General features: G+C 39.4%; 1 protein-coding gene across 9 annotated transcripts in view; it reads left to right on the forward strand.

The window, feature by feature from the left end:
- Window positions 1–27,336, forward strand: part of UNC13A (unc-13 homolog A) — a 179,967-nt gene that overhangs the window by 129,397 nt on the left and 23,234 nt on the right. For 3 of the 9 annotated variants that reach the window (XM_075204754.1, XM_075204756.1, XM_075204759.1), the window contains 5 exons: window positions 21,120–21,158; window positions 21,592–21,621; window positions 23,196–23,252; window positions 24,878–24,958; window positions 25,675–25,822. In XM_075204754.1, the coding sequence (XP_075060855.1) occupies window positions 21,120–21,158; window positions 21,592–21,621; window positions 23,196–23,252; window positions 24,878–24,958; window positions 25,675–25,822 (355 nt within the window). Of the gene's footprint in view, window positions 1–21,119; window positions 21,222–21,591; window positions 21,622–23,195; window positions 23,253–24,877; window positions 24,959–25,674; window positions 25,823–27,336 lie in introns of those variants that run through there. The other 6 variants (XM_075204755.1, XM_075204758.1, XM_075204762.1 and 3 more) reach the window with 3 other exon arrangements.

Consider the following 27,336-nt stretch of genomic DNA (forward strand, 5'->3'; position numbering starts at 1 on the left):
AATCCGTCATTTAGAGGTATCTATTCATGTCTTTCTTATACATTCTACAATATCAGTTCTACAATATTAGCCTTCGCTGATTGAGTTCACAATGGAAAATCACAAAGTGGGAGCTGTGGTGCAACTAAATGCTCCCAGAACCTCAGTGCAAATTCACAGCGTCCACCACCACAACCTTGTGGTAGTTGCCTGTATTGTTACCTGCATTGGCTTTATATTGCTGACCCTATACAATGTAGGTTCCCATTATATTTGCTGACTTTAGATCCCAAAATCTCTGGTGACTTTATAATGTAGACTCTAAACAATGCAGACACCAGATCCAGTGCATATCAAATTTAGTGCTGTCAGGAATCCGCTAGGATGAGTGAGATCCTGCTGGTCTCGACTGGGAGCAGGTGAATGACGATCTGCGACAGCACACTAAGGAAAAGGGAGCGATGAGCCACAGCAGATACCACTAACAAGTGGCGCAGGTAAGCGGAGATCAGCAACAGTACACTGGATAGATAGCAGGTGATGATCCACAGCAATTACCACTAACAAGTGGAACAGGTAAGTGGAGATCAGCGGCAGTACACTGTATAGTTAGCAGGTGATGATCACATCAATTACCACTAACGAGTGGAAGAGGTAATCGGAGATCAGCGGCAGCACACTGGTTAGGTAATGGGTGATGATCCACAGCAATTACCACTAACGAATGGAACAGGTAAGCTGAGATCAGCGGCAGCACACTGGATAGTTAGCGGCCGATCACCATGCAGAGGAGAGGGAAGCTGCTTCCAGGCCAGAAGTAGACATGAAGAACCAGCACTGATAGGTGAGGGGAGGAGCCTTATAAAGGGATGTCAGGAAAGTACAACCAATGGAAAAACAGGGCAGGTAGAACAGTTGAGACGGTCTGCGCAAGCGCAGGACCGCCGCCGACATGACAGCCGGCGAGGAAAGAGAAGAATCAGGAGGAGGGTAGGCGTGCTGGTCCTCGAGTGGTAGCCACAGTAGGCCGGTGTGTGACAAGTACATACAACTTATGCGGTGCTAAGCTGCCTCTTGGCAGCTGGATAGCACTGACCACGCACATTATACTTCTTCATTTAGCCTGAGAGACTCCTCATGTGTGCCATGATCATGTGAAGCTTTCAGTAACAGCATCTGTTCACAAGATACTTTACTGACTGCTGCTGTTACTAGGACCTACACAAGTTCATAGTACATATGCAGAAGCTTCCATAGAACCAGTGATTATGGTAAGCTTGGTGAGCTAACAGGGGTCACAGACCAAATCTCAGCTCTGACTGCTGTGAAAACTTGCTAAACCACTGAGTGGAAGTCCTTTATGAAAATGTCCTGGTCCAATAGTCTAATTTAGAAAGATTGTGATATAAAAAATACTTTTCATCTAATAACTAGTACATTCATAACCAGATGGAAGCCATATGGGGTCTTTGGCTGAGTAGCAGTTTTGTGACCATCGCCCACTATCTCCGTATTGCCTCACACAAACTAAAAGAGCATTGCTACACATGATTATACCAGAATCGCATATTTATTACACAAGATGTGTGCCACATTATACCAACTGTGCCTCATATCCTAACAATGCCTCACCAGTTGTTCTCTTTATGGTACCAGCATTGATCCCATGCTGCACCAGCACATCCTCAATACTATACCAACATTACTCCATATTATATAAGCATTCACCAACATTGTACCAGCATTGCCAGAACAATCTTTTCACCCTTTAATAAAAAAGTCTTCATGATGGTATATGAGTGTCAAGTAACCTGTGGCAATGTCTAGGCTGTTTCAAAGTGCTTCCCATTACCACAATCATGACCATTTTTCCTTTTTTTGCCAGCCCAATTTACTGGTGCAGAAAGTGGGTACTAGTACTAACCATACCCACCCCAAATCCCTAACACATGCTGGGCAACAGATATGTGCCCAGGTTTCCCTATAGGTATACTGTCCATGGTTCACTTATTTATGACAATAAATGATAACATATTTTTCATAGATATATGGCAACATATTACATAACATTTTATGGGCAACTATTAAGTAAACATATCTGTTTCTACAAGGTAAGCAAAGTAAGACATACGCAGTTTACACTTCAACATATTATAAATGGTTTTAGGTCAATTTCCTCAGTAATATATTATTATTTTCATTAAAGCCTCACAGTTTTCCCATCCAATGTAAATATATAATAGTTCTGTAATCACTGAGTTGATCCTATATTAATTATCTTGAGGTGATGAGTAGGTGCATTTAATGAAAGTCTCATTTATGGGCAATTTTTCACCTATTGAAAAATGACTTCTTTTGTGTGTGCTTATCATGTACAATATTGTACCTTACTACATTTGTTTTTGTTGTGTGGACAGATAGTATTCTATGACTTTTAAATTGTGTGTGGTAGGATTAGGATCCCCAAATTAGGAACTGTTCTCCTATCCTCATTTAACAAGAGATGTAAATACTGGATGGTTCCTTGGATTGTGTGTTGTACTGCCTGCTGGCATTGCAATATGGGACATCCGATCACCTATGTACCTGAAAATATTAATGCTTTCCTTTATTGTCAGAAACACAAAGATGACTGTAGAATTAGTCACCATGCTAGTTGATTAGTCTTGCATTTACTACATTGCTTAAATGGGATTTATTTGGTAAATTGTGGGTTGATTGAAGGGTTTGGGTTTGTAACCTTTGCAATACAGTACTTTTACATTTGCCTTGATAATGATCACATTACCATTTATAAGTCTAAATTAAGTGGCACTAGTCATAGCTTACATGAAGCATTCAGGAGAATCCAAAATCATCTTTTTATAGTTTTGTCACAGATGCACTCAATATAGAATATAACAGTTATGATATGCAGTAAGAAAAGACAGGTATACAACTTTATTTATTTTCTCATTCAAAGTAATGTCTAGAAGTTAGTTAACCATTAGTTAGGTTTGTATACCTGAATTATAAGCAAATGTGGTTACTCCCCCAATGTCCACAGTCCACCTCACACATTACAACAGCGGAATTCAACACATGCCCCGACATAGATTTATAAGCATTGTCCTCATACATTACTAATAACCATAGTTCCCTCAACACACTTATTATAGGAGCAGTGCCCCTACATAGCAGGACAACAGTGTCCTCAAACATTTATTATACCAGTTCTCACAATTTTATACTAGCATTGTATTGTTAATTATATAATAGCATAGATAATATTATAGATATATAATAGATATATAATAGCTATTATACAATAGCAAAGCATGAAAATACTGAAGATTTATTTTGCTTTCAGTAACAGTTTTATAGTATTCAGGGATTGTATTATTTCTTGCAATGTACTTTTACCTATGAAAATATTTGCTGATTTAATGATGAATGTCCAGCTTTTCTCTCAATGCAGTATTAATTATAGATATTATTAGAGGCATGCAGATTCTGTGTAGTCCAGAGAATTCTATGAGAAATGGAAATATTTTACAGGGTAGGAATAGATTTGATGTGCACGTGAGATTAAAGCAGCAATCCTACATATAATGTTTTTTTCTTTAAATAACAAGTTAAGTAATCATGCATCTTTTAAGCATGTATCAATTTTCTTAGCTGTCCTCTTACAAATCATAATTTTCTTTTCAAAATCACTCTGGAGGGCACACAAGTATGGCTGTCACTCACGCTCACAGGCTCTCAGCATGTCATATAATGGGAGAGTGTGGAGAAGGAGGAGGATTTGACAGTTTAGACAGAGTTCAATTGGGCATTCCAAAGCTTTCATGCTCACTATATCATGTGTCATGTGATTGTGACTATATCATGTGTCGGTTGACATGGTAGTCAGATGACACTGCAGAAAAGGGATTGCTGCTTTAAAGTTAAGAAAAGGGGCCAGTTGCTGACAATTGTCCATACAATAATTATTCATAGAAATGCCATACATTAATTAATAATGTATGGCATTTATTTAAAAAATAATTGTATAATAATCATGTCCAGTTTTCATGTCACAGCATCCAAGTGTTCCTGGAAATGTTATTCAATTGTTGGTAACTATGAGAATGTAGCAGGTAATTTATCCAGCTTCTAGGTGATAGTTCTAGTCTGGGAAATACCCAGTTAAATCTGGGTAGGGGGGTTTAGCCAAGAACATTGAGTACAGACACAGATAAGTAAACCTTGACAAATAGGTTTCAGAATGGAGGCTCAGTAAGGTCTCAGTGAAAGGTCAGGTCTTCAGTTTTTCACAGAAGAAAGACATTTTTTAAAAGCTATATATTACAAAGGTTAGTCAGATATTTAGGGAGCATACACAGATATTTAAGGAGCATACACAGATATTTAAGGAGCATACACAGATATTTAAGGAGCATACACACTAAAAGTTTTGTTGAGCAAAGTCACACAAAACTAAATGTTGAATTGTAGATGGATAGGATGGCTGGATGGCATAATGTCCAGTTTATTATATTAGGATACAAATCTTAAGAGAAAACAAAGAAAGGTAGACAATATGAGAAAAGCTGTTTGATTTTTTCAAAACAGTGTGGTAACACGTTGCTCTATGTATTGAATTATTGACTGTCGTTTATTCCTCACTGCTCACCGTTCGTGCAGATGATAGTAAGTAGATGTCCTGTGTCTCTGTGTCTGCCCTCAGTTATCTGGTCTATGTCACATGTAAAGCTGCTACCGCCTCCTTTTTTTCCCTTCTGCGCTGGTCCCATGTCTATATCAGCTGTATTTGTTGCTGTCCCTTCTATCTGTAACACTTGGTTCACTTCCTGCTTAATCCGCATTCCTCATTCCACTTCCTGATGTTCTCAATTCTCCTGATGAGTAAGAAAAAAATATAAATCCAAGAGTAAAGTTTAAGCAGATGTTAGGGACAGAGGATCTACCAGCCAGCTTAGCTATACATGATTTTTGCTATTATGGAAAACTATATATAATGTAGAGACAGAGCAGAAGAGGGGTAGCAGTAAAAAGTGGTAGGGCAGTGACTGAGGGCAGTGTAGAGGTTACTTTATTAACCATAACATGTGTTTAGCATCGTAGTTGAATAAAATCTCTAACCCTTCATTACCGCAGTTCACCTGAAAATGTTATTAAAATATTTAAATCTCCTTATTTCACATTTTAAAATTCTAAATTTAACCTGATGAGTGAGTATTGTATGGAAATACAATATAATGTTTATATGAACCTTTAAGTTGTTTACAGGTGACATTAATATATGTATAAACTCCTGTAAATCATTAAATGACATGAGAGTGTTTTTTCATTAGGCCACTAGCCTTTACCATAAAAATGTAAGTCTAATCAAGGTCAGAAATTGTTCCATTCATTGATCAGTGTGTACCAGATCAATTTTTTTTGGCATGCTTTCTAATTAAAGTCATTATTCTGGCCTCTCAATAAACTACTTGTGCTGTACATTCTGGAAGTTGTACCTTATATTTAAATTAGGACTTGCAACTTGAAACCTCACTGTTGCTCCATTTGAAAGACAGGTTGTGACTTCTGAAGAATATACCATCCATATCAACATTTGCACAGGTTGTTTCCTTAGCTGCAGCATTTGGAAAGGAGAGTATTTTTTTTTAAAAAAAAAACATTTCTGTCAAGTTACAGCAACAGTGTGTTTAGTGTTTTTCACAGCAATAATTTCAGACAGCTATTGAATTTCAAGTAACAGGAGTTTCTCCAGTAAGCTTTAGTATCATTTATTAGTGAGGTTACCATTTAATTATATTATCATTTATTAACAGACACAAAGCAATGGGTAGAATGGCTCATATGTTTTTGCCTTTAAAAGAGTACCACAACTTACAAAGTGAATAAATATGTTCTGTTAAAAGTACTCATTATACACTCTACACGCGTTACATACACATTATACACACTCAGCTATTTAATGAACAGGCAAGAAAATATTATAGAATAAGAATAAATAAAATAGCACACAAATGAAAAATGTGAGGTGGAAATACAAAAAGGATCCATGAGTTCTAACAATGAAGAGTAACATTCCCAAAAAAATAATATGCATAAAAATGATACTGTTGGTTATGACATAACAATTTGTAATATATATATATATATATATATATATATATATATGTATATATATATATATATATATAATAATCACGCTGATTTATCAACATGCAATGACCTAATCATAATATTTTATTTCAAAAGTTTAAAAGATTAATTTACAACTGCTCCAAATTATACAGTTGCTTTAATGGCCAAAGCAGTGTATGCATTTTTTTGCTTGGAGAAAGGAATAAATAATGTTTTTATTGGTGCTATTGCTTTTGGTGTATATATTATAATCAGATGTTTATAGAAAACGAAACACTGCAAAATTCGGGAATTTTACTTGCATTTTACTAACCACAAATGAGAGCAGTCATGAAGCGTTGTTTTCACTGTGTACCACTGACATCCGTTTTTGTCAAATATTTTTCAGCAAATCAACATGGCATTATAATTTCTACAAAGTTACTGAAAAGTAAAGATGAGTTAAATTTTAAAAAACCTTTGAATTAAATATATCCACCTTGTTCTGCACATTACTCATCATCACCATTTATTTATATAGCGCCACTGATTCCGCAGCACTGTACAGAGAACTCTTTCACATCAGTCCCTACCCCATTGGAGCTTACAGTCTAAATTCCCTAACATACACACACAGACAGAGAGACTAGGGTCAATTTTGGAAGCAGCCAATTAATCTACTAGTATGTTTTTGGAGTGTGGGAGGAAACCGGCGCACCCGGAGGAAACCCACACAAACACAGGAAGAACATACATAAGGCCATGATCGGGAATTGAACTCATGACCCCACCGCTGTGAGGCAGAAGTGCTAACCACTTAGCCACCGTGCTGCCCCATCAGAATTTGTTGTTAAGTGTTCTATGCAGAATTCAACTAGCATTTTTTTTTGCCTGGACTTCTTCTTTATAGGTTTTCTTTCGACTTATGGTGTATCACATTTTACTCGTTTAAATAGTCCAACTATATAGGCTATACTCTACCTGCTGCTGTCAGAGTGTTGACCATGAGAACCCGCAGTTTGTCATCACTCCACTGAATGCATAACGATGATGAAACCTAGGGGGGAATTCAATTGCTAGCGATGTGGCGCGCAGACATTCCGCAACACACATTGCTGGCAATTACAGTAGAAATCTGCGCTCATTTTTCCTCGTAACCCCTAGTGGTGAGCTGTGATTTCTTTCAAATCTCAGCCACGAAGTGTCTCATAGACATTCATGTGACACTTCTTGGCTAATTGAATCCCTCCTAGAGTATATTTTTCTTCACCAGATGCAGCAATATCAAGTTGGGATAGAGCTGTGATACTTGGATCTCCTAAAACAAATAAATATATTTTTGCCTATTCCCAGTGGGTTTTATGATGGTGTAGTAGGTACGATCTAGGGCATATTGTTCCCAAGTGTGGATCAGTTTTAGCCCTACTAGCCAGCTGACCAAAGTTGACAGTTTGCACTGGAAACATTTTTTGTATCTATATAAAAAATACACAACTAAAGATTTTGACTGTGTAATGATAGTGGAGGGTCTTGAAGAAATCTTTGTGCTGGTGATTATGACTGTAGTTGCGTGGTTACTTATAATTAGTCAGCGAGATTGATTGTGCTCCTGCATTTTATATGTTGATGCTGCAGATGTGGCACTTAATCCAAACTGTCCACAGCATCCACATAATGTAATCCACTTTCTTGCACATGTCGTAGAATAGGCGATTTTGCTATTTAATTTTATGTATTTGCTTTACTTTGTGAAACACATTTTTATTTTTGCTTTTTTTTTAAAGAATGAATTGGTTTTTTTTTCAAAAGTATCCCTTGGAGGTAGAACTGTTTTCTTTGGTTATCACATACTTATTTAAAGTCGAGGATGCCTAGCCCTCCGCCTTGTGGGGACCACTGTAGAACCTTCAGGCGAACTCGAGGACGTTTACCTGACCATATAAATCTGGAGCTTGTGTATTGGAGAAATTTAAACACATAGGAAGGAACAAAGACAGGGAGTGTCTGAAATAGATAGAGGAGCATAGGGAGAATGTTCATTTTGATTGTGTTAATGTGACCAATCCAGGAGATGAGACTGCGGGACCATGTGGTTGATTTAGGCGGGGGAAATTGGTTTGGAAAAGTTGGTGATATCGTTTGGTAATGTAAATTCCAAGGTATTTTATTTTTTATTTATTGGAGTCACCAATTAAAGGGAAAGATTTGTGAGAGACATTAGACTTTTTTGGTCCAGTTATGTAAAAGTCCAGGACCTCCGTTTTGTCCGGGCTGATCCTATAGCCGGAAAAAAAGGTATATGAATCAAGATCAGGCAGAAGGGAGGGGAGAGAAGTAGCCGGGATGGCCAAGGTGAGTAGAACATCATCGGCGTAAAGCGCCAGCTTGTGCTCTGTAGAACCTACTTGAATGCTGGAAATCTGTTGGTTAGTACAAATCCTGGCAGCTAAAGGCTCTATCATAAAGGCACAAAAAAAGGTGGTGAGAGGGGACACTCCTGTTGCGTGCCATTTGAAATCCCAAAGTAATGCCATTAATGGAGACGGTGGCCGATGGGGTTCTCTATAAGGCCAATATATAATTCAGAAATATACCAGAGAAGCCCATCGACTCGAAGACTCCACTCATAAATGACAATGATGCAGTCGAACACTTTTTCAGTGTCTAAAGCCATAATCAGGAAGGAGATTTTAGCAGTGTGGATAGCATGTATCAAGTTGATGGTCCTCCTGGTATTATCTGGAGCCTGTCTACAGAATAAAACCGTCATGGTCGAGATGAATAAGGGATGGCAAGAGTGGGTTTAACCTATTGGCCAGTATTTTTGCGTAAAGCTTCAGATCTACGTTAAGAAGCGATATCGGCCTGTAGCTGGCACATGGTATGGTCTTTCCCAGGTTTTGGGATCACCACAATGTTAGCTCGAGTGATGGCAGGATCAAAGGAGGCTCCTTCTAGAATCTGGTTAAAAAGGGTAGTCTAATGGGGTTCAAGAACCTCTGCAAACTTTTGATAATATTGTGCTGTAAAACCTTCAGGCCCTGGGGCTGAGGAAGATTTAAGGGATTTGATGGCCTCCAGGACTTCGTCTTGTGTGACAGTGGAATTCAGGAGAGAAAGCTAAGCTGGAGTAAGCTTGGGGAGGGCTAGCAGAGGCTCAGGTAGGTTTTAAAAAGAAGAGTAGTATTCCTGAAGAATATGAACCAGAGGGGTCATATGTAGTAGAGTCGTGGGCTGTCTTACAAAGTCTATCGATAAAGCGTAAGGCCTGTTATTTCCGCAGTTTCCCAGCCAGCAGAGTTCGCTTTATCAGCCTTATTGTGATAGCGATGCTGGAGCTTATGCATTATAGAAAGCGCCTTCCAGGAGAGAAAGGAGTATAATTGGCCTTTCAAAGAGTCTATTTGAGTCAACAAGCTAGGATCAGGGCGAAGTTTGTGCTGGGTGAGCAAGGCGGAAATTCACTGCCCAAGAGAGAAGTTATCTGCAGCCGAGTTCTACCTGGCTGCAGAAGTCGTGCTAATCAGGTGTCCACGAATAGCGGCCTTGTGAGCTTCCCAGATGACTCCTGGCGCTATGGAAGAGGACGAATTCTCTAAGAAGTATAATTTGTGATAGACGTATCGATGGTTAATGCTGCACAGCCATTCAGTAGAATCAAATTATCCAAGCGCCATCGCCAAGAGCAAGGAGTTTGGTGTATAAGATCCAGCAAGATGTATACTCCCGCCATGAAAATGGAGTGATACCCGCCTGGCTTGTATGGTCCACAAGGGAGTGAGAAACACTATTTTATCACTATCAAGAGCAGCAGCCCGATAATCATTATCATCACTTCTGTGCTGCATTATCTTATATATTTCTTGAGCAATTTGAGACTATTTATCAGTTTCCCACCATTCTCACTGACTGCACTTTTTCGAAGGTGGTCGAGCACCTGGCAAAAGTCCTCATGATTTGCCTAGAATGTAAGTAGGCACCATCCAGCAGTCTGGAATGGCCTGTTACATAGTCTTTGTTGGCGTGCCAAAATGTCAAAATGTTTTTCACATCTTGATACTTCAGTAAGATTCAAGTTACAATAAGATTGAGGACACGGACAAAGCAGGAAATGTGGGTAAGATGATCCTGACACAATGCAGCCACGATATTCCTCCAGTGTTGTCCATTGCTGCGTAACCAACTTGTAATACCCTGTGGCTTAGTCAATTATATACCACATGTAATAATTTTGTCAAAATTCCTGAAGCCAATATGGAAGCTCTCAAAACTTTGCATGCATAATGTTGCCTGATCACTTTTTCTGCTGCTGCGATGATGAGGAAGATGAATTTGCTAAAACAAATATATTTTTGCCAATTCCCAATGGGTTTTATGATGTGCAGTAGATACAATCTAGGGCCTATTGTGCCTAAAAGTGAACTAGTTTTACCCTTACTAGCCAGTTGACCAATGGTGACACTTTCATTTGGAAACATTATTTGTATCTGTATAAAAAATGCAATACTAACGAGAGTCTTCTTGAAATAAACGTTGTGCTGGTGATTATGGTTGCAGTTGCATGGTTCCTTGTAATTAGTCAGCGAGATTGATTGTGTTCCTGCATTTTTGATGATGCCGCAGATGTGGCACTTAATCCAACATGTCCACAGCACCCACACAATGTAACACACTATTTAGCAGAAGTTGTAGAAAAGGTGAATTTTGCTATTAATTTTTAAGTATTTTCACTACTTTGCAAAACACATTTTTGTTTTTCATTTGTCTTTTTCATCAGTAATCCTTGTAGGTACAACTTTTTCTCTGCTTATCACATACTTATTCCTAACAGTCAATATGTCATCACTATCACTGTTACTTTACTTATCATCCCCATAAATACAGGGACCAATTCTAAGGCTAGCTCAGTTGTCATCATCACTAGTGACAGCTAAGGCAACAGCAGTAGTACTATCTTCATCAACACACCCCCACTGTATTGGTGAGGATGCATAATCATTGCCTGGGGAGGATGTCCATATTAGGGATAATGCCTTGGGAACAAATTGCAAACTAAATGGTCAATTACCATCATCATCACTTTCTGAATCTGTACTTATTTATCTTTATATAAATCTAATGCAAACTCTGTCCACCACTTCTTGCTCTTCCTCTCCTTTTTTTAATAATTGAAAAGTTCAGTTTATTTACCCTTGCAATATCAATAAAAGTCTTGCTTTTTGATTTAATGCTGATGTTGTTGGTGCCTCTGAGTTTGTGTCAACATCAATAGTGAGACTACAAGAGTGCATGTAGAAAGTAGTTGCATTTTATCCTTCTGATTTTCAGTAGCTTCTCCTCTATTTTCAACAATAACATGTACAACAGTTTGGATAGAGATAAAAATAGGAGAATAAGGCAATCAATAAGCAATAAAAATGTGTTATCATTCTCCGAAAGGTGGGATACAAAACCTTAGGTCTAAACAGAGGTCTTCCAAAGCTGTCAAAATGCAAACATTATGAACTTCTTGATTTTCCCCTGTTCTGTGGCTAATGGTGCATCATGGAGAGATCATTATACAGGGTTACATGTTATTGGATTTTTTGTGTTTATAGGGGGGGGGAAGGTTCTGGATGAGTGTAGGGTGGAAGAGGGAAGGGGGATAGAGGGGCAGGAGGGGGAAGAAAAGAAGTTGGGAATGACTCCGGCTGGTGCCACGTCATGCCCATCTGTCAATCCAGGTTGCTGGAGGATCGAAAAGATAAGTGAGTGCAACCAGGGGAAATAGGAGCCAACCTCACTGGGTTATCAGTAAGCAGGAGAGGAGGGCGAATTCTCATGGTAGGAATAAGCAAGGTGTTTTATTGGGAAGCAGGTGATGGGGAGCGATGGAAGGCATACCAGGGGTCCCACACTATATGGAAATTGGAGACCTTGTCATGGAGTAGGCTTGTGAGTTACTCCATGGAAGCCACATACCAGACTCATGAAATCACTTCCTGGAGGCCCAGGGGGCAGGGGGACTTCCACTCCTTATGCATGCGTGCTGCCGCGCATATATGTTGAACCAATTTGTCACTGTATTTGGTGAGAGATTTCATCGGTGAACATAACAGCATAGTCAATGGGTCTGGGAATACCTCAACACCCAGAATCTGGGTGAGGAGAGCAGACTTCCGGAGCCATAAATTTGAGATGCTGGGGCATAGCCATCAGATGCGGAAGAATGTCCCCACGTCTCCACAGGCCCTCCAGCAGAGTTCTGACGTGCGCGGATACATTTTTTGTTGGTTCGTGGGAACCATGTACCACCTGGTGTACACTTTATATGCATTCACTCTAATAGAGGTGTTGATGGAGATCTTGGAGATCCGAATCCTGAGCCGGGACATCCCTCCAAATCCAGTGACTTCTGAGTATCAAGTTCCAATGCGGCCTCAAACAGTTCCTTGGAAACAGGTTCAGGTGACAGAGTGGAGTAGTAAAAGAGGGAACCCAATCCTGAGAACCCTACTCGGTACATACAACTCCCCTCAAAGGCTGTGGGTTTGCGTAACTTAATTGTTGGACATTGGGCTTGGATAAAGCTGCGAATTTGGATGTAGGTAAAGTGCAGTTACGAGGGAAGGCCCGTTTTTTTCTCTCAGGTCGGGGAAGGTTTGAGGGGCAAATTCACCTAGAATATGGGTGAACTGAGTGATGCCGGCTTTCTGCCAAGGTGAGGCGTAAGGGGTAGAGTTCCCTGCTGGGAAGTTTAAGTGGTGCCATAGTGGGGTGAGAGGGGAGGGGAATGTTGTAAGCTTCCAAAGCTTTAGGAGTCTGTCCCATATGTCGAGTGTGAATTGTATAGTAGGGAAAGAGTAGAACGAGGCTGGTATTTCATTTCGGGGGAGCCAGGGAAGGAATCTTTGTGTATGGGCTGGTGTGAGTGTGTTTTCCAGGTCAACCCATCTTTTTGTTCCCGGGGTGGATTGCCAGGAAATTATATGGCTAAGGTTGAACGCCTGATAATAGCTTTCAAAGAGCTGGAGTCTGTATCCTCCGGATTGAGAAGACTTGGCTAAGCAAGAGCGTTTAAGATGTAATTTCTTCCCTTGCCAGATAAATTTACTGCAGTTCGACTGCAGATTAGCCAGGAACGTTCCGTGAACTGGGATCAGCAGTGTTTGGAACAGGTATAATATCTGGGATAGAACACATCTTGATAACGCTTATCCTGCCAAACCACGAGATAAATATTGGGTGCCACTTTAGAACGTCTTGTTTAACAGATTCCAGGAGAGTTGTGTAATTGGCATGGAATAGGTGCTTATACTCTTTGGTAATGTGTACTCCTAGATAACGCAGGGATTTAGGACGCCTTTGCAAAGCAAACTGGGATTCTAGGGTGGAGTTGGCTGGGCTGGAGATTTGGAGTGATAGGGATTCCGACTTTGAGTTGTTGATTTTGTAGTTCGACAGAGAGCCGTATTCCGTCAGCTCTTTCAGCAAGTTGGGCAGTGAAATCAAGGGGTTAGACAGCGTTAACAAGACGTCATTTGCAAATAGTGACAATTTGAAATGGCACGGGCCTATTTGGATCCCGGATATATCCGGGTTTCTCGGGATGGCGGCAGCCAGGAGCTCAATTTAAAGTGTGTACAGTAATGGTAAAAGTGCACACCTCAGTCTCGTGCCGTTGCTCAAAGTAAAGGCGGAAGACGACGATCCATTAGTTAATACCATCGAGGAGGGGCGATGATACAGTGAGCGCCCTTCTCTGCGTCTAATGTCAATACAACAGAGTGGATTCTGTGTGTGTTAGCATGTGAGATAATGTCTATAGTCCTCCTCGTATTGTCTAGGGATTGTCTGGTGGGGACAAAGCCTACTTGGTCGGGAAAAATAAGAGTCATCATATAGGAGTTTAAGCTGGTTGCTAGGATTTTGGCAAATAGTTTAACATCTGCGTTGATTAACGAGATGGAGAGGTAGCTGGAACAGCAGGTCGGGGTAGTTCAATCTTTTAATATTCTGCATGTGTCGGAGTGTTTTACAGACCTTGTGTGGCTCATTTCAGCTTCACTATTTTTCTCCTCATTTGTCTTATCAAGGCTAGATATATTTCTACTATAACTGCAAGTGGTAGTAGAGAAGCTGCAACCCTTTGAGTATGATTGACTGACAGTCATGTTTTGAACCTGCTTTTTTACCACCCTTGTTTTTTGTCCTGGCATAGTTATTTAATATTATATTAAATATAGAGCAAACAAAAGGATACATTGGAAGATATTGAATAGGATTTATTAAAACAGTGAAGAAGGACTATCTGCTCAATATTGCTCAATTACTAATTTCAAATCAGTGAAATGAAATGCTGCAAAACAAGGACACTGCAATTCTCAAAGTGATAAATGTGGTAAAGGCAGATACAGGTGTAAAAAAATAAGTACAAGTATAGTCACTGTGTTCTATGAATTTCAGTTGCTATACAGCCAGGCTGCAGCTTTACCTAGTTAAGTAGTATGCTGCCTGAACTAGCACAATACTAAACTGCACAGTACACGGTATGAGATGGGGAGATGTAGACACCACTTTATTAGTTTGTGATAGTCAACTACTAATTGGATCAGGACAGAGCAGTTCTCACATAGAAATCATAATAGATGATTAATAGTGAGTAAAAATACAGAGGGTAAAAAACAAATAACTAGCGTGTATTATTAATTCTGGTACAGGTACACTAAATCAACCTCATTTCAGTTGTATAAGTTGCAGCCGCTGTATTTATTAGTCCATTGCCATTAGGGGTGTGCACCGGGCACTTTTAGTGTTTTGGGTTTTGGGTTCTGATTTGTTTTGCCAAAACATCTGACGAAAGGTTTTGGTTCTGATTTCGGGTTTTGGGTTCTGATTTATTTTTTAAAAAGCGCTAAAATCCTGTTTTTTTTGTTGTTTTCCACTCCTACGCTATTATTAACCTCAATAACATTCAATAGCAATCATTTCCACTAATTTCCAGTCTATTCTGAACACCTCACACCTCACAATATTGTTTTTAGTCCAAAACGTTGCACCGAGGTAGCTTTCTGGACTGCGTAGTGGAGTGGGCCCGGTACCCAATTTGGTACCGGGGCCACAATACCTCCGCCTTCAAATGGTCTCAATTCCACTGCACAGCTGCCTGCTCCTACATCCTCTGCAGCATATACAGGGTGTAGTTCGAGCGCATCAATACCTCTTGTTTTTGACGATGACAGGTCATTTTAATTAATTTTGGATTTGGCAGCAACAGTCAACGTTTTTTAATATCTGATACGCATCTATCTGGACTGCGTAGTGGAGTGGCCCCGGTACCCAATTTGGTACCGGGGCCACAATACCTCCGCCTTCAAATGGTCTCAATTCCACTGCACAGCTGCCTGCTCCTACATCCTCTGCAGCATATACAGGGTGTAGTTCGAGCGCGTCAATACCTCTTGTTTTTGACGATGACAGGTCATTTTAATTAATTTTGGATTTGGCAGCAACAGTCAACGTTTTTTAATATCTGATACGCATCTATCTGGACTGCGTAGTGGAGTGGCCCCGGTACCCAATTTGGTACCGGGGCCACAATACCTCCTCTAACTGGTCTAAATTCCACTACAGAAACAATGAATGTAGTAATAGAACTGGCAGTTCCTATTTTTTGTAACTACACAAACAATGACCGTAGTAATAGAACTGGCAGTTCCTATTTTTTGGAACTACAGAAAGAATGAACGTAGTAATAGAACTGGCAGTTCCTATTTTTTGGAACTACACAAACAATGACCATAGTAATAGAACTGGCAGTTCCTATTTTTTGGGAACTACAGAAACAATGAACGTAGTAATAGAACTGGCAGTTCCTATTTTTTGGAACTACAGAAATAATGAACGTAGTAATAGAACTAGCAGTTCCTCTTTTTTGGAACTATAAAAACAAAGAACATAGTATTAGAAATGGCAGTTCCTCTTTTTTGGAACTATAAAAACAAAGAACATAGTAATAGAAATGGCAGTTCCTCTTTTTGGGAACTACAGAAACAATGAATGTAGTAATAGAACTGGCAGTTCCTATTTTTTGTAACTACACAAACAATGACCGTAGTAATAGAACTGGCAGTTCCTATTTTTTGGAACTACAGAAAGAATGAACGTAGTAATAGAACTGGCAGTTCCTATTTTTTGGAACTACACAAACAATGACCATAGTAATAGAACTGGCAGTTCCTATTTTTTGGGAACTACAGAAACAATGAACGTAGTAATAGAACTGGCAGTTCCTATTTTTTGGAACTACAGAAATAATGAACGTAGTAATAGAACTAGCAGTTCCTCTTTTTGGGAACTACAGAAACATTGAACGTAGTAATAGAACTGGCAGTTCCTATTTTTTGGAACTACAGAAATAATGAACGTAGTAATAGAAATGGCAGGTCCTCTTTTTTTGGACTGAAAGAATATATTGCTCTATAATATTTTTTATACTTTTTCAATTATTTTTTTTATTTTTTTTAGAGATTTTTTTTTTTTTTTTTAAAGATTTTTGGCTGATTAACAAATTGCTATGGACTTATCAGAAACAAATACAGGACAAAAGCACCACTGGACTCAGCAGCACAGACACTGGCCAAAGCACCACTGGAATCAGCAGGACAGAGCACTGGACAAAGTACTACTGCACTCAGCAGGACAAAGCACCACTTTAGTAAAGTTATCAGCAGGACAGAGCACATCAACCTCCCTCTTCACTAACCACAGGGAGAATGAAGATGGCGGCCGTGAGTGGGGCATTTATGAGATCCGAGTCTCGCGAGATCCGACGCGAGACTTGGATGTCATAGCCTCGGTTTGGCTTCATTTGGCACCCGGAAGTTCCCGAACAGTACTCGGATCACGTCGGATCCGCACTGTTTGGGTGGGCTTGGATTAGCGAAATCCGAGCCCGCTCATCTCTAATTGCCATCGCAGCTCTATTTATAGACTACAAATTCTGCTACATACAGTGTGGAATGCCATTCTGAAGAAACCCACCAGGAGCGAAACTTGTATTTTTTAAGAAATATTGGGCTGTTGAAAATATTAGGAAAAGTTGTTGCAGCATTTCAAATACTGCAGAAGCACCTGTACTTGTTCTTATAGTACTGTGTAATTTATAGATATATGTGCCATATAATAGCCAAATGTGTAAATTAACACATACCAGGCCATACCAGTAGCAAGTGCATGATTTACTATTACTGAATGTTTACATCTTTAACTAGAACAAAATAATAGATTCAGACAATGGTAAAATGAACATATTTGTTCCTTTTGAGTTTGTAGCTCCACAAATCAAGCTGTTTTTAGAGTACAGGGGTCTATTTATTAAAGAGAGATATGCCCTAAATCCTGTGAAAAAGGGATTTTTCATAGGATTTAGGACTACTCACTATTTACCAAACCCCCAGTTGGTAAAGGCTATCGAAACGTATGGGGAAGCCTATTTACCAAGGATAGCAATGGTACAAAAAGCAGGGGGTGCCCACATGAAGAAATGCTTTATTGTTAAAGTAAAGCATTTTTATGAGTATTTTCTTATTTTTTTCTTTTTTCTTTTTAACTTTAATATATATCTATATTTTTGTAAAATCTGGAAATGGAAGCACTAGTCTGGGCTTCCAGTTCACATGCTTGAGCCGCTACATGCTTATGGACCCAGGACTGGCTTGGCAAGCGGTATGAGGAATCTTACTACTGCCAGCCAGTATCACCAGGGAGCTGAGCATCCGTCAGCTTCCTCTGTGCTGTGACTTTTTTTAAATACATTGCACATTACAATGTTTTCTATTGTTATTTTATTCCCCCACAATTAGTCTTCTTACAGGGTTGTCCTTGACAGATCACACAACACTCTATTATTCACATTTATGCAGTTTGAACATGCACGGTTTTTAATGTCAACTATAGCACAACTGCACCTTCGAACTCTTGAATTAGTATTATCATTCATTAACATAAAGTCTTATTTATTGTGACCTAAGTGCTAACATTGCTGGCAATATGGAGGCATTATCTATCAAGTATGAAGGTCGGAAGCAGTTTAGATGCATTATTTGTAACATGTTTAATAATGTTATAGTTTTTGTAAATGTTTAGTGTAAAGAAATGAAAATGGACCACACACATTATTATTATTCTTTATTATTATTCTTTATTTATATGGCGCCACAAGGTGTCCGCAGCGCTGACAATATACAGTACAGACAGAATACAAGGGTATGACAGTACAGAGTAGAACAAGTATCACCAAGACTTCAATATCTCCAAGCAAAGCAAATAGAGTGGTTTAGGAGAGGAAGAAATGGTATTGAGACAGAAGGGAAGAGGGCCCTGCTTAAAGGAGCTTACATACTAAGGGGAGGGGAGACGGACAGCAGGCACAAGGGGAGTCAGAGGGGTTCAAGTACAAGAGTAGACGGGAAAGTGGGAGGAGATGAGAACGATAAGGTTAAGTGGAAGGTTGGAAGGCCTTAAGGAACAGGTGGGTTTTGAGAGCCCGCTTGAAGGGGCCAAGATTAGGGGACAGGCGGATGGAGGAAGGGAGGTTGTTCCAGTGAAGGGGGGCAGCACGGGAGAAGTCTCGGACTCTGGCATGGGATGAGGTGATCAGTACAGAGGAAAGGCGACGGTCATTGGCCGAACGCAGGGAACGGGCAGGAGTGCGGGTGGAGAGATTGGAGATATAAGGGGCAGTGGAGTGGGAGAGGGCCTTGTAGGTGACAGTGAGGAGTTTAAAGAGGATTCTGAAGGGGAAAGGGAGCCAGTGAAGGGCAAGGAGGAGAGGGGAGGCAGAGGAAGAGCGGCGTGAGAGAAAAATAAGTCTCGCAGGCGCGTTAAATACAGAGCATAGGGGGGGCGAAATGGGAGTGGGAGAGGCCGGTGAGGAGAAGGTTGCAGTAATGGAGACGGGAAATAATGAGAGCATGGATGATGGTTTTGGCAGCCTCCTGGGAGAGGAAGGGCCGAATGCGGGCAATGTTCAGTGGTTGGAAGCGACAGGAGTGGGCAAGAGATTGAATGTGGGGGGCAAAGGAGAGGGAGGAGTCCAGGATGACACCCAGGCAGCGGAGTTGGGGAACAGCAGAGATGGTGGTGTTATTAACGGTGATGGAAAGTTCACGGTGGGTAGAAGATTTAGAAGGAGGGAAAACAATTAGTTCAGTTTTCGCAATGTTGATTTTGAAAAAACGTGAAGACATCCAGCAGGATTTAACGGAGAGGCAGTCAGAAACACGAGAGAGGAGGGTGGGGGAAAGGTCAGGAGAGGAGATGTAGAGTTGAATGTCATCAGCATAGAGGTGATACTGGAGACCAAAGGAGGAGATAAGATCACCTAGGGAGGTAGTGTAGATTGAGAAAAGAAGAGGGCCGAGAACAGAGCCCTGAGGGACCCCAACGAGGAGGGGGGAAGGGGGAGAGCATGAAACCGGAGTGGAGACAGAGAAGGAGTGCTTAAACACACATTAAACACTTCTCAAAGAGAATGACAAGATTCAACTTAAAGCTCCAAACCTTACCTAGGGCTCACTATCAGTTCTCTTTCATATGTTCTTTTTCCATCAGGTGTGAGAGATTTATACTGTGGCAATTCCACTGCAGAACATATTGGATTCTGTGTTGCTGTTTTGTATTGCAGTTAGGTATTTGCTCTAAACATTCTGACGCTCTAATTGGCTACTATTTGTTCTAAGCCTCTGAATATTTGAATGCACTGGTTAACCCAGCCCACTCACACATTGACTTTTTTTGAGTAAACGCTGAATACAATAGCCATTCAGTGAAATGAACCTTAAAAGGGAGATTTAAAATTGTTGTCAGTTAATGTACTTGTAAATGTAAATGTGTATATATCTACAAAATGATAAAAATGAGATATTGGTTCATACTGTATTTTAATCAAAACATTTACACTCACAGCCCAACAGCAAGGTCCACAATTATTGTGAGTACCTACAATCATATCTACTGTATGCATTAAACGTCACTGAAATGCAACTATAATTGTGTGCGATCACCTCATAACTAAGATTGCTAAAATGTATAGTGATTTCTTCTCATTCTATCAATGCATATAGACTTATTTTCTGTTCTTCTGTCAATGTACAGAACAACATTTATTGCAAAAAAAACAAAAGGAAGTAAGAACTCTGCTAGGGGACACATAAAACAGAAGCCAGAAGAAAAGAAAGCAAAACCCTAGGCAACCCCAAGATTATTTTATGTATTTACATAATTATGGAAGGTCCAACTAAGTAAAAAATATATTTGATACTGTCCTTTCAAAAGGTAAGGTTGAAGACGACACATGTGAATATAAAAAGACGAGTATGTCCTCACAAACAGTGCCCTGTTCATTCTTTTGTATCGGTGGGTTGTAACATCTGCAGGTGAGATGAGGGATGACATTAATAGCCTACACTGTCCACTTTGACAAATACACTTTCAAAAGTGAATGTAGTCTCCTGAACATGTATTAATATACAGTGACTCTTCTCCCTTGGCATCATCTTGTGTTACTTCTGCTGTCGCTTTACTGTCTTCCTGTGCTCTCCTTACATGCATACACTGCCTTATGTTACATACTACATTGTCTTGTCACATGTATGGGTGACGTCTCTTTACTGGTGTTTACATTCAGTGTCACTTCAAATAATTTGCAAAATTTAACTTTATGCATGAAAAAAAATCAAAAGTAGACACCACAGTTATTATATTTACCTGAAGGAAAACTGAGCCATATCTGCCCAGAGGTTCATTGTTCCTCTCACTATGTATCTCTTATTAACACTAACTAGCATTACACCCTCACATATCACCAGCCAGCTTATACGCTGACAGCTTCATGACCACAACATACATACACTTGGTCAAACCGTACCTTAACTTGACATCTTAACTCCATGACATATGCACTCATTGATTTGGCCAAACACTTGACTGTGCCAAAACATGCATGTTCCAGAGCAGTGACCGATTGTGACATGTTTCTGCAGGGGACGCTGCTGAGAAAACATGGCAAAGGGCTAGAGAAGGTAAACGTGTATGCAGACCCATCACTCTTGTGTATTGCAAGATTGCATAGTTGATTAAGCACGGTGAGAATCCATAAAACCTGCAAACTATTCCTCCTGCTCTGACAGTGGAGATCACTAGCAATAGCAGCATTAAAGTTTTGTAAAGTTTTTGCTGTTAAAAGGAAGTGGAAATATGGAGGAACCTGTAAAAGTTTGTGCAGCCAGTTGTGGTCTGTAGTTGTATTGGTTACAATGTAACTAGCAGTGTATGTTTCTAAGTAATGCTTAATTTTCTATATATAAAGCTAAGCAATGCATATTTGGTGTGGATCTGTGCAGTGTGTATGTGGCTGTGCTGTATATGTAGTTTGTTTAGATGTGTAATGACTGTTATTGTACAGTTTTATATCACACCCACACTCACATGTTAATCTCACACTTCTCTCTCCAGGGCAGGGTGAAGCTACCGTACCATGCAGATGTAAGGACACTGTGTGTGTCTGTCTGTCTGTCTGCACTCCTCCCCATTTTCTATATATGTTTCTCTGTACAATCTGCCTTTGTGAGATGTGTGCTAAATTTGTTCTCTATTGTCTTGTGTTATTTTCAAGTGTAATGTAATTTTCAATTAAGATCCTGTGTGCTCTAAATTTTAGCAAAACAACACACAGCTGTTACAAGAAAAGTACAGTATTTTCTCTTTTTTATCATACAGATGCAACTAAAGTTGTTGCTATAATTTAAAAAAAAGTGAGGAAAAACCCGTCCTGTTGAGCTGGTAGTGCAATATATTATTAGACAAATGAGTTTATAATGTAAATAAAATGGTTACAGTACAGGGATAGTGGTGCATTGTGCATTGTCCTGTTGAATTTCACTCTGTAATACACACATGCAAAATGAAGAATTGGAATTTATATCATGTGCTAAAGGTCATTGTAATATGCAGAGAAATTTAAATATGATTAAAAAGATAAATCATGTAATTTATACCAGAGATTAGGCTTAGACATTCAAAAAACAGACAGCTGTAGAGTTGAGTAGAAGAGAATATATATGAATATTCCAGTGGGTTGGAAGCGTAGAATCACAATTCTACATTGTAAAATTTGGGCACTTAGCAAGTCTTAGAAGACAATGCATGAGGTTGCTATTCTCCCTCAATCCTTGTCCTCTGTTTTGCTGTCTGTTTGCAAATATGGCTTATTAACATCTACTCCTAGTGCAGAATATGGAAACACTATGGTGAGTGTGACACAAATGAAGTATGGAGAGTTTTTGTTTTAAGCAAATGTTGAGATTGTAAGGAAGATGAGTTCTATGAAAGTTAGGCAAATAAATGATAAACTGAAACTATGTTAAGTTAAAATATGATCAGCTTTTTCTTCATATTACTCAATAAAAGAAGCATGGGCTTCAAAATAAAACAAGACGGGTAGATCTCCCACCACCAGCATGCTCCAGAATTTTGTGATGTGACCTACAATGCTTTATTGTGCAAAAAAGTCATACATCTTAAATGCAGAGAGAGAGGCTCACAGGCAAGCACAAAGGACATTACAGATGCACAGAATTCCCATGTAGACCAGGCAAACTGATTAAAATATGGGAATGTGTCTAGCACTGCATTTTAAAGGGCAATGTAAGATTTTTTGTTTTTTAGAGCAGAACACATACTGTGCGTATATGTGTGTGTATGTATATCTATCTATATATATATATATATATATATATATATATATATATATATATATATTATTGATGGCTATATATACTGTATGTAGTATTTATCTATAGGGTGTCTATAGGGTGTAATATATATATATATATATATTGACTATGAATATGTGCAAGGCAAAGTTGGGACCCCGTCAAAATTTTGCACAGTCTATAGAGAAAGATTCACTGACACTTAAAAACGAATAGAAGAAGCAACAAGGAATGCTAGCTTTTCTATATTAAAGTGGAAAGAACTGTTCATACACATTTATGGTATGTTTTGTCATTGCATACAGTTCTCTGTGTAATCATCCTGGTGGTTCTTGTCTCTAACAGGGGACCCATCTCATCATTAATGCTGCTAAGGAGCTGGGACAACTATCAAAACTCAAGGTATATAACTGTGAAAGAGAGAACAGATTTCCAGTAATCTTATGGAAATACAGTACTTACATCAGGGTCATTTTAATAAAGGGACACCTGCCAGTGTCTTTTAAAAAAGTAATGGTTTTGTGTGCTAGATAAGTGCTTGTCCCTGCACTCCATATGTATACCTACCAACATTTTTGAATGAAGAAAACAGACAGAATGACAGAGTGTGCATGTAGCCGCATAACAATTAGATGTGACCAGTGCTTTGGAAGCCAGGCCAACACCAACCCCTTTCCCTCCCCTAAAAACACCCCTTAATTGTACCCGTTGCTGGTACGAGTAGCAGTGAAGGGCCATCACTTAGTGGAACATTTCTCTCAATTGTCTCCAAATAGGGACGAAAGTCTTTTTATACAGGATAGCAGGACAGTCCACTAAAATCGTCCTGCCACAATCAGGACAGTTGTTAGATTGTGCTACTTCACTAATGGAATGAGAAGTAGTATTATATATAAAAAATGTAAAATAATCAATTGATTATTACTATTAATAACCAGATTATGTTTCTTACCTCATCCAGAGTATTACCTTAAACACACAGTGGGATGCCTTATTGTTTTTCTGTCTCTCATGTCCATACTTCTATTTATGCTCTTTCCCTCCTTGACATGATGGGATATCTACCAGTTACTGCTAGGTTCGGAGTCTATCAGTAACTGGGAGCCACCATATTGCTGGGCAAAGGCAACAGGTGGCGACCAACCCACCCCGCGGGTACAGGGTGGGTCCAAGAATTAAGGGGCTAGTGCAGGGCCTCCCTTACTCAAGGACCCACGTGCACTGTATATTCTGCAACCATTATATGCATCACTCTGACAAGGGTTCATGAGGACATAGGGCCCACTATTAGACTTTATAGTGTTACAGTAATAGAGCGGAGATAAGAAAGGTCATATAAAAACACAGATCCATTAGAAAGTTGAAAGTTTATTCTTTCAAGTGGTTTGCTTGGCCAATATAATTCTAAGCTATTTTGTGTCAAATAAAAAAGTAAAAAGTGTACTAATATCAACCTTATCCTAAGGTACTACACTCTATCTCCACACCTACATGGTTCCTAAAAGCCCTGCTAAGTCCCATACCTCCCAACATTTAGAATCATAAAATCTGGACAAAATAAGCCCCGCCCTTCTCTGCCCACAAATGCACCACTTTTAGTTAAGCAACACCACTTTTGCAGCCCACAAATTGTGATGTCCTGCCAAAATCTGAACTGTTGGAAGGTATGAAGTCCTTATATATCTGCACCTATCTCAAGCTTTAACTATAGAACTAATATTATACATAAGTTTTGGGTGAAGTATTTCATGTTTTACATTTCTTCACAAAATGTTTTTGTTATTCACCAGTTTGTAACCAATTCCTCCCTTTCAAGCTTGCAAACTCTCCTAATGTCCGAGTATTATCTGTATGGAAAGGAGCCAGAGGAGACAGATTCATTTAATTTCATTTCAAACATATTAGATCTCACCAGTGCAATATACAGAGTCTGTTTCTACAGGCTATGGCTTGAAAAATCTTCAGTAGACCACTGTCTTGCCAGTCTTTTTAGCTAATGAAATACTTTTATTTTATTTTTACTGTAGGATCACATGGTAAGGGAGGAGGCAAAGAGTTTGACCCCAAAGCAGTGTGCTGTAGTGGAGCTTGCACTGGACACTATTAAGGTAAATTATAGTGTGTACAAAGTGTTTTAGAATAGGTGCCTCTTCATTTTTCTTTTAATGACATGTTTAATCACTATATTTGCATCTTTATCTCTATCTTTCTCTATACTGTGGGTTTCATTTACAATACACAATCGATGTCAAGCACAAAATGCATTTCAGTCTGCCCTGCGTACATCAAGGCATTTGCTTACTCTCCGCTTTTGGGAGATGCCTCTGCAAACTAGACGTGCGGTGGGGTGCAAAAATATAAAGAGGCAGACTGTGTAAAATTGTAAACATTGCAACAAATGTTCAACCTATTACCATTTAGAACCAATGCTTTCATTAGATGAATCTTTTACTCTTAAATACTATTCTGTATTAACTCATTTATTTATAATAGGGGACAATGGGACTGCCTTTACAAGGTGGCACTTTTGTGTGCTTGAAGCTTTGAGTTACATAAGACAAAGTGCCTCCAGAAATGCTCTTCCCTGCTGAAGTATAACTGGTGCAGAAATTAAGAAGTTCATTTATAGAGTGGAAATGGCTATACTCCCTGTTGCACAGCAAAGAACGCCCATAAAAAACTAACCTTCCGAAACTCTGTATATGAGGTCTAATATGTGTACTGTAACTGCACTGTGCCTGAGTTAGTTGATGCATAACACTAGTGAAGCAGTGGTTTTATTTTGTGCTATGCCAGTACTGTCACATGGTTTATTTCTTTACAGCAATATTTCCATGCTGGAGGTGTTGGTCTCAAAAAGACTTTCCTGGAGAAAAGTCCTGACTTGCAATCTCTACGCTATGCACTCTCTCTTTATACACAGGCTACGGACACACTCATCAAAACCTTTGTCCAAACACAGTCTGCTCAGGGTGAGATATTTGTTCCCCATCTCTTTAACACTTTATATAAATGTGTGGATTATAATACGGTTTTATTTTAGAGTGGGAGTTAGCAGAGAGTAGATTTAAATATGTAGGGCATGATTCATCAAGGAATGTAAACAGTAATTTTGTGTGTACAATCGGTCAAATCATTCTGCCCAGAACCGGCTCACATACCACAGAATGCAGTCACGTTCAATTAATCTTTGAGCATGGGCAGGCTGGGCTGGGGGGCGAGGGGGGTATGTGCCCCCCAGGCTGGCCTCATAGTGAGCTACCTTGGGCTGGGTCACTGGGCCACTTGCATTTCTTTCCTTTAAAGTCGAGTCTTGGCCCCCAGGCTAAAATTTGCCAGCCCTCCCCTGTCTTCGATCACAAAGGACACTTACTACAGCCTGCACTTTCAGGGAGGGAACGCGAAGGTGTAGAGTAAGAGCATGCCAATCTCAAGTTCACGCAACAACATCCGATCAAAACGATCTTCAAAAGTACTTGTTTTTCAGCTGTATTGCTTGCTCGAGCTACAGGTCTAGTCCAAGTGCCAATTACTAGTCATGCCAGCTGTGTATGCAATCAGTAGCAACTGTAAAAATTTATATTATTTACAGTATACATTATTATTTTTACCCAAAAATATTTTTTTACATTTTTAATGCCTATATTACCAGGTTATATTAATTCAACATTTTTATTCTCTGCGTTTATTTGAGAATGCATAATCCACATAGATATCCTGTAGTGTCTTGTGTAGTAGAGCAGACCTACACCTGTCTTTATCAGCACACGTTTTCAGATCTGCTCCTTGTTGAATTTGGGCATACACAGAGCCAAAATACGTGCGTTCTGAAACAAACGCACATTGTTCTCAATAGGTGTCCCTTGATGAATCAGGTCTGTAAAGTGTAAATAAAAAGCTTACGTTTAAAATATTCTACTTAAAAAGGTAGCCTAAAAAAGGTGATTTCTAGTTTGCTATTCCTTAGTCTAACAATTGAAAATTAATCTCTCTCTCTCTCCATATACATATATATATATATTCATATTTATGTGATCCATGTGGTTTAAGACACACAGTAAGAACTTCTTTTAAGTTAAATTAGTAAAGTAAGGTGAGAAAGTGGCTGTACAGGTTTGCCAATTTTGCCATTGTTATTGCACAACTGCCGCCGCCAATTAAAATCTTTGGCTCTAGGTGTGCACGTGGCTTTACATTAAAAGAGTTTATACCACCTTGCACCAGTTTTTGGTGTTTTAAAGTAAGTTGTGCAATTGAAGATCTCTTTAAAGTTTGTTCGGTAAACTCCTATTTTGCTGAAATAAATAAATGGCTTGCACCATTGAGCTGTGCCATTGTCCAGCTGAAACTTTTGCATATCCTCTTCATAGACATACAGACTATATGGACAGAAATATTCAGACACTTGACCATTACACCAGCAGGGATTGTAATGACATTGTATTCAAATAAATATAATTTAATATGGAGTTGGTCCCCCTTTTGC

Source organism: Mixophyes fleayi, chromosome 1 (assembly GCF_038048845.1).
Source record: "Mixophyes fleayi isolate aMixFle1 chromosome 1, aMixFle1.hap1, whole genome shotgun sequence".
NCBI lineage: Eukaryota > Metazoa > Chordata > Amphibia > Anura > Limnodynastidae > Mixophyes > Mixophyes fleayi.